Source organism: Anarrhichthys ocellatus, unplaced genomic scaffold (genome assembly GCF_004355925.1).
Source record: "Anarrhichthys ocellatus isolate YVR2014 unplaced genomic scaffold, GSC_Weel_1.0 scaffold2, whole genome shotgun sequence".
In the NCBI taxonomy this organism is placed as follows: Eukaryota; Metazoa; Chordata; class Actinopteri; order Perciformes; family Anarhichadidae; genus Anarrhichthys; species Anarrhichthys ocellatus.
Window position 1 is genome coordinate 15,421,354 of NW_022280032.1, and position 8,846 is coordinate 15,430,199.

The 8,846-nt window shown below is 42.4% G+C and overlaps 1 protein-coding gene across 8 annotated transcripts in view; it reads left to right on the top strand.

The window, feature by feature from the left end:
* Positions 1-8,846, top strand: part of brsk2a (BR serine/threonine kinase 2a) — a 149,826-nt gene that overhangs the window by 121,501 nt on the left and 19,479 nt on the right. For all 8 annotated transcript variants that reach the window (XM_031862407.1, XM_031862424.1, XM_031862446.1 and 5 more), the window contains 4 exons: positions 540-686; positions 4,961-4,992; positions 6,819-6,983; positions 8,222-8,319. In XM_031862407.1, the coding sequence (XP_031718267.1) occupies positions 540-686; positions 4,961-4,992; positions 6,819-6,983; positions 8,222-8,319 (442 nt within the window). The remainder of the gene's footprint in view (positions 1-539; positions 687-4,960; positions 4,993-6,818; positions 6,984-8,221; positions 8,320-8,846) is intronic.

Sequence of the window (8,846 nt, forward strand, 5' to 3'; positions counted from 1 at the left end):
TATCGGATTCGGATCGCCGTCCCTTATTTCTCTATACCTCTCTTCATTTCTTCTTTCTCACCCTTTTCCTCTGACTCTCCCCCTCCATCTTGTCTTCTGGTGGTTGTCATTCATCAAACAGCCACATCTGTGAGGTGTCGGCTCGCTCTAATAAATGACTCTGATGAGCGAATGCTAAATGAACGGGGTAAATGAGAATGCTGGGTAATTATTAGAAAAAGCCCAGTTTTCAGCTTACCGCTGTTTATTATTTATTTTTCATCGTGGCTGAGGGCGGAATGCTCTAATTGGAGAGTCGAACAAGTTGAGAAAGCACGGCTGTTCTTGAAGTTGTGCAGGATTTAGACTTAAAATATGGTTTTGTTTCCTCTAGCGAGCCTTGTTAGTCATTCTTTGTTTTCTGCCCTCGATCGGGTGACGGCTTATTTTCTGATGCTGCCATTAAAACAAGTGCAAACTGTTTCTTCTCTACTTTTGTTCACCACATCCAATTTATTTCCCCTGTTTTCACTCGCTGCTCTCTTCCTACATCTCTCCAGGGTGCCCTGCCGTTTGATGACGACAACCTGAGGAATCTGCTAGAGAAGGTGAAGCTGGGAGTGTTTCACATGCCACATTTCATCCCTCCAGACTGTCAGAACCTCCTCCGTGGCATGGTTGAAGTGGATGCCACCAAAAGACTAACGGTCAGTTTAATTAAGAGACTGGATGATAACACACCATGATGATTATGTTCACATATTTTTGTGTGCTTTTGGTCTTTGGCTGTTTTTCGTACTTTGAGCTTGGCTTCTTAGTTTCAATTGAGGGAAACCTTCATACTACAACATACAATGCTATTTTAGACAATAGTTTTCAGCTTTGGTACAGCAGTCTAGGCCAAGCCAGCCATTGTCTTTTTCTTGCTTTACTCTTTGCTCCCCTATGTTCCAAAAGCGTTTGTCTCGCCTCATCTCTGATGCTGTTTGTTCTTTTTCAAGTGTAGTGTGTGAATTCAGGAGAGGACTGCTGTTTGTGTACTCCCCCTCTGCACTGTTTAGTGTACTCATCACAGTGCCGGTCCATCTCCACACAGCAACTGATCACCTTGGCGAGGTGGCTGGAGGATAAGGCAAAAACAGTGGAATGTGAAGGGCAGAGAGTCAGGGTGTGGTGGAGAGAGAGGTGGACAAAGGGAAATGTAAATAATGAAAGTGGCCAGAGATCTCAAAAAGTACAGACTTCACGTAGAGATGCTGCTGCCCTTTGTTCATGTCCTGCATTTCACATTCAGACGATGCGCAGAGATACAGACACGCTCTGAAGTTATTGTTTCTGCACACATGCACAAAATACAAACCCCACATTTTGACACACATGCACCCCCCCTCCGGGCTCTCCAGGTGTTTTTTTGAATCAGTGCAAACAAAACAATTTTCATGCACTTGCCAGAAAGCAAATGTGGTGACACCAACCTTGAGTGGATGCTGATGCTCGATTTCTCCATGCCTTAGCTATCTTTCACAGTGTCAGAATGGCTTTACATAACAGGAATTTTAAAAACACCAGAAAAAAACAAAGATCAGAAATCTACAAAGAAAGAGACGCTCATTTGTGGGAGAGGTTACATCTTTAAGGTACAGCCCTTGAGATGAACGGCAATGTCGAAACATTGACTTGAAAGACCCCACCTCTTTGGTATGCTGTATGTACACTATATGCTGTATTTTTCTGTTCTCTCTCCCTGACGAGGACAGGTCACCCTGAGATCCACCAGATATGTCCAGCAGCCTCCAGCGCTGTCCTCGACAAAGGCTTACACACAGACTGAGCTTCTGGGAGAAAATATGCTCCCTCCCCGGCCCCCCTCCTGTGCACGGGGGCACCGAACAGAGCTCTGGGGATGTGTTGTAACCTCACAGAATGTCAAATAGCCACGTTAGATTGAGCGTTCTTGGAGTTTAGTGGTGACCATCCAGCCAAGGCAGATGCACCCAGGGGGGGGGGGGGGGGGGGGGGTGGCATCATTAGGACCATGTCATTCTTTTGCAAGGGATTATTTTTCATAATGATGTCGACTGTAGCTTGTTGAATCTAATCGATAAGGTAATCAGACCACAACTACTAGCTCTGTTTCAGTATGTCTGTTGTCACCTCCGGTTAATTACATTTTGCTAGTAGATTCACACTAGTACACACACAAAGCTCAGGCCCCTTAGAGTCTTGAGTGGGAGGGCACGTATCCAGGCTTAAGGAGCTTAGCCAAATAAAAGCCTTTCTACATTTCCTGTCTGTGTAGTCTGGGGGCCCCATAGGCGACAGGGCCAGCCGCCTCAACACAGTCTCATCTTCGGTATTGAAATGAGCACCGTCACCCTGGAAAGATCTGCGTCCTGGTGATCCCTGGCCAATGAAGAAGATTGGTAGCTTATTATATTAAAGAGCACTTCATCACAGGCATATAATATATTCATAGGGGCGGCACAGATGAAGTGCAGAGGTTGTCGGAATGAAAATAAAGGAAGTGTGTGTGTTTTTGTGTGTCACTGAGAAATGACACTGTAGTTTATCACGTGAATTCCACCCGTCGGAGGCTGCAGAGACAGCTGTTGCTGCTACTCTGCTAAGCTAGGCTGCTTCCTTTTAGGAGGTTGAGTTACAGAATAAGAAAGAAGGGGGTAAATTATTAGCTTTTTTAAGATATTTAAAAAAGTTTACTTACTGTACATTATCAACAAAATGTGAAGATGTCAAAATGTCAAAGACCTCTATGTATTGTGTTGCTGAGATATCTGTTGAACTGTGCATGCTAATCAGCTAGCCCCGGCCCGTCATCTCTTGTTACACTACTTGTTGCTTCTCGAGAGGCGATCGTGAGTCACTCTTGTCCGCTCTCAGTCCAACATGAGAGGATGAAGAAGTAGAGCTGCCTCAGAGGGCTATGACGTTGATGTGACGTGCGTGTATGTTTTGAAGGTTTGTTTATTGGATTAAATCCAAAGTGTTTGTTAGAAACGAGAAAATGACCTGGCTGCAACAGGAAGTTTCCTGATCCGGCAGTCAAGGCAGTCCCCACTGGATCAGAGCCCTGGCACTGGGGTTTGCTCTGGCTGAATATGTGTTACCACATCTCCCCTCACTGAAGCTTTGTCTCCCCTGAGCTGCAACCCCCTCTCGTCCCTGCAACGTAGTCTTCTGGTGGAGGGGAAGGTGAAACTAAAATACGAGACTTTTACTCGTTCCTGACACTTTGGATTTAATCCAATAAATAAACTATGAAAACGTATCGGCACAGTAAACATTATATAGGCCAACACCACACGTAAAGTTGATAATATAGCATTGTTATTTTGGCTCTCAGAGTTCCAGTAGTTTGGATGAATTTTGTGTATTCTTGCCGTGCTGTTAGTTAGTAGTTGGATTTTTTATATATATATAACTAATGACTATACTTTATTTTGTATGGACCCAGTAGTAGAGGTGAAATGCTGCCCCCTATTTGTTTGGACCATGTGGCAGATATTTTACATTGCATCTTTAACTAGCTGAAGTGAAGTCACCAGTTTGGTTAAGGAATACAATTGCTTATATGGTACGACAGATGGAAAACAGCAATATTCAGGTAACTTTGTTTTTGCTTCAAAGAGCGGAACAGGTTCCCATTGCCCACCCTTACAGCATGTCCCTCCCTGCCCTAATAAACAGCCATATTGAGACACGCATACTTAGCAGACCTGCATACACAAGTTGCATTACAAATTATTTATACAGCCCACAGATATAAACATACCTGAACTCATACTCATACCGAGGCAAACCGCTGTTACAGCAGCATTCCCCTCCGCTTGAGTGAAAGCAGCTGGAATTGGTACTGTCACATTCAGAGACTGATTGACGTGATTCCGAATTTCAAACCACATCACTTTCAACCCTGCGTGTGATATCAGTCTCTTGCCTCCAGGCCTTTAATAAAAGTGGGGGTAGGAGTAGGTCACCCACTGCCCTGTATCTGACAGGCAGGGTGTCTCCATCAATACCATGACCTCTGTGGAAGCACAGAAGATGTACCTATAGTCAGTAACCACAGCCTGGCCTGCTCTGTGATTGCACTAATATCACAAGAAGGCGTTCATCAGTGATGGAGCACAGAGGTAAATCCTCTGGGATGGTGGAAACATTGAGACATGCCCAACAACTATGTTTCTGAGTAAGTGACAATAATTAGAGCTGCTATCTGTATCTCCTGTGGTTCCACAACAACAGCATGAGCAAATTAAAAAGTCCCGACAGTGACATTGATCCTGTTTACCTCTGTGGGCAGTTGAAACACTGTGGTGTCATTCTAACAGACATCTTCCTTTGTTGCCCTTTTGCTCACTGTTTCTGTCTCTTTCTGCTTTTTCTTTGTTGGCCAAAAACCTATGTTGACAGTGTTGGTGACAAAGTGGCCACATTAAAAGTGTGATGACAAGAGTAGTATTGAGAGAGTGAGTGTGTTTGTGTGGGGAAGAGAATGAGAATGGGAGATTCCCTTTAGACCAGAGGGCTTGGTGGGGTCAGCAGTCTGTGTGAGGAAGATAGTATTCTATGTTTATAACTCAGTGGTTCCACCTCTCTGTCATACTCTTGATGCACCGCTCTCTTTTTCTCAATAAGTTTTTTTTTTTTTTTTTTTTTTCCCATTGGCAGTATTAATATTTGAAGGCCTCGTTATTTACTTCCACCATCCAATATGGCCGTATTGCTCTAACGCGTTTCCATTAAGCCAGTAAGCTCAGGGTTCAATGAAGCCATTCTGTACCAAACATTTCTATACACGGGCAAAACATTGAAATGTACTGTGTATTTACCTTTTTCCTCAATGATTCTGTTGCATTTGAATTATTATTTGTATACCAAAAAGATGATGAAATGAATTAAATCAAACACATTACGCTGTTTGTGTACTGACCTGCTGTTTCTTCTGTCATGTCTTTCACAGTTAGAACAGATCCAGAAGCACACATGGTACATGTAAGTACGCTGTCTTTCCTTCTTTTTAAAACCCTCCTCTCCTCTCTTAGTTTATTCTGCAGGGGTCGTAGACCTTAGGGGAGCGACAACATGATAAATGGCTTTGAGTTGCAGCCCTGTACATGAGAGCATATTTGAGCAGGGCATGACTCCACTCTCTGGGATGTGGGGGTAAATTGGTAGTGCATGAAAAAGGATGTGCAGCATATGGTCAACTGAACAGGGAGTAGGGGAGAGCAAACAAGCGAGGATGTGGTGGATGAGAAACCCACATAACCTCAGTGTACCCTTCGTTTAATTTCCATAACAGAGTGCCCCCATCTTTTTAAGCTAACATAAATCTTTTGAATCATGTATGGTACCTGTCATCGCAAACTATGTTCAGTCACAAGGTTTATTAATGGGGAACGAAAGCATTAATAAATGTTTGTTTGTGTTTTTTTAAATATAACATACAGTTACACTCATTGTGAATATCCTCCCTCTAATAATCAGATTATCACCATTTAGAAGCGGTAGCTAAAAAAGTTCTAAGAAAGGTTTCTTAAAGGATTTCAAAGAGTCTTTACTCGGCAAGAGCAAAGATAAATCACGATAGGAAGTTGTAAGCCCTGACAATGGGTTGAGTTATGGTTTCTGTCGTGTACTGAAAGATCATGCGAACAGACTGATAAAAGAAACAAGAGAAGACAAGAGAAGAGCTGGGAAAGAAGACTAATGTAATGGGATTTTTTGCCAGTGAGGAAGTTGCTGGGCTGTCCACCTCTGCATGAATGAATGAGATAGGAAGGTTTTGTCTTTCAAATGTGGCATTGACTTTTTCCTAGAGGCAGCTTGACAGTGGTGGGTAAAAATGAAGCATGGTGAAATCACACAAGCTCAAGTTCTTTTTTTTTTTTTTTTTTTTTTTTTTTTTTTCTACAAATTCAAATAAGGCTATTTGTTTATTAGTTTTATTAGTTGGTGAGCATCCTAACAATCTGCAGCTGAGCAGAGCAGTGGTGCTGAAAGGATAGCGCCACGCCAAACTGTCTTCACCAGGAAAACTAGTGATGGCCAGCAGACAAACATGCACTCAGTTCCCAGATGATTTGGTACACCGAGCTAGAGCTACTACAATCTAATACATAATAAGTTTAAAGTGGGTGACACGTTAGGCTCATGTCAGACGTGTACACGTTTTATTTTTTCATTACTGTGTCTGTGTGTATTAGTGTATTTCTAGATATTGAAGATGAATCTGTTCTTTGAAACTGACATGTGGAATGTTCCAGAAACCCTCAGAAACGTTGTGTCAGTGAGGATTAGACTTTCATTTTAAATCCCAAAGAATAAAGTCCTGCTAGTGCACTCCCTAGATACAGACAGACAAAAGAGAGACAAAGAAAAGTGACATAACTAGGAGAGTGTCTGGAAAGAAGGAGGGGATAATGATGAAAATAAGTTTGGAAAACAAGCCAGGAGGAGACGGAGAGATTGCAAAACGTTCCAGCAACTCGACGTCTTGGCGAGCATGACGACCCCTGTTCCCCCTCTGAAGCTTTCATGCATAATGACTACACCTGGGGAAAATACGACAGTTTCATAATGTAAAACCTTGGTCGTAATGAGGCAAACTTCCAACCAAGAGGCAAACAATCACGGAAACACTTCACACACTACATATTCTGTTTACCGCACATACTTATTAAATCTGTAAATCTGCAAAGTGAGATGCATATTGCCTCTAATGTAAGCTGTGTAAAATGGTGTTTGTCAATGTAGCCAAACTCACAGTAGGAGGGACAAAAAAGACTAATTGTGTTGTGATTCCTTTGCATTCCCAGAGGGGGGAAGAACGAACCAGAGCCAGAGCAGCCTGTGCCCAGGAAGGTGACCATCCGCAGCCTGCCCTCTGCAGACGACATCGACCCAGACGTACTGGACAGTATGCACTGCCTAGGCTGCTTCAGAGACAAAAACAAACTTCTGAAAGATCTGCTCTCAGACGAGTGAGTGAATGGAGGGGCAAAAGGGAGGGACGGAAAAGAGGTGGGATGAAGAAGATTGGAGGTGTGGTTTGGTGAATGAAAAGGTGTGAGTGATGAGAGAAAAATAGGGGACATGGGTCAAGAAGGTGCAACAGTGGGTTGAAAAAGGAAAAGAAATGAAAGCAGCTGAAGACGGGGTGAAGAGGATGGGGCTGTGTGTTGGTACAGCAATGGAAGGATGGTGATGTGGTGTCCGTGTGCACAGCCGGCCTTGGTTTTTCCCCAGCTCTTGTGAACTCCTTTGTGGCTGTCACTTTAGATGTTAGTGGCTATATATCACTTAACTGTTATCCCACAGCACTTACACAGCTTGCCACTGAATACATTCCCCCCAAACTGATCCTGGCTTGCACCAGGAACAATCCCCTGGGTCCTATTGTTTATGTTTATGTCACACGTGTGTTTTTGCTCATGTAAATATGCATTTATACTGAATAATTTTGCCCTGCAGTGTTTCATACACTTGTTGTTATATTAATAAGGGCATCCAGATGTAGTTTCATTTGCTTTGGTCTTCTATCTCCTTTCTCTCCGTTTTACATTTTCCCGGCCTCTTTAATTTCATACGAAATTAGCATTACTCTATCACTTTCTGCTCTCCCCATCTCTTCCGTTTGCCTTTTTTTCTCCTGGGAGCATCCCATAATAGTGCTGGACTGGAGGAAAATCTGTTCTTTATATTTCCCTTCCCCTTGGTTCATTTTAGCTGAAGTTGCAGGTCCTTGTCTCTTTGCCTCCTGCTGCTTTCCAATCTGTCTTTATTACAGACGACCAGTCCCTGTGCCTTTTGCATAGAGAGTATTGCCCTTTAGGCTGAAGATATTAGGCTTCCTGATTTACAGAGAAAGTAAAGGATGAACTCATAATGTTTTGATACTTTCATAAACTTACCAGTAGGCTCTGCATATGGAGATTTATCCTTCAAAATATATGCAGAATATTATATCACGGCTTAATGAGCTGTAAAACTAAACTTTTCTTTTAATGTCGGAAGCTTTTTAGTGGCAGTTTCACAAAGAATCCAAAAAGATGAAAGGATGTTAATCACAGTCATATTTTTTAGCTTTTGCACTTATGTATATGGATGCCTCAGTAATCTTTAGTAATCTTTGTGTTTGAAATGACCCAGATTTGTTCAAAGCCATTGTATTTTTTTTCCATTATGTCTCATTAGACTTTTTATTGTCTCCTCTTTGCAGTGACAACCAAGAAAAGATGATCTACTTCCTGTTACTGGACCGTAAGGAGAGGTATCCCAGCCAGGAAGACCAGAACCTACCCCCTCGCAATGAGATCGGTGAGGCTCGGACCAAAGAGACGAGTGCCGATAAAGAGTGTAACATAATAGAATATGATTTGAAAAACAACAATTCAACAAAAGAGCATTACGGGAGAAAATCAGTAAACGCATATCTGTGACTAGTTTCTTAAACTTTGAATGGCTTTTCATCTAGTCATTGAATAGACTGCTGTATGCACAGACAAAGCAAGGCAATTTAGACAAAAATATGTACTTCAAGAAGGTAACTCATAAATGCTTCCATTATCTGAACCGTTTCTGTTTGTTAAATATAGACAAGCTTCTCAATGAAATATAATAACAGAAATAGAAGGTGTCAATCAGCCAAATTTGAAAAACTGTCAGCTGGGACTGCTGCAGTTCAGATAACTCATCAAAAAAAAGGTATTCTTCCATTCCTACACCACAAACGCAGCACAGATTTCCGCCCACAGAAATCTGAGCAGAGACAAAGATGCTCTACTTAGACTTCTGCCAGGGTTATTTTCTGACAACACAAGCATTGCAATAGGAGGAGTGTTATG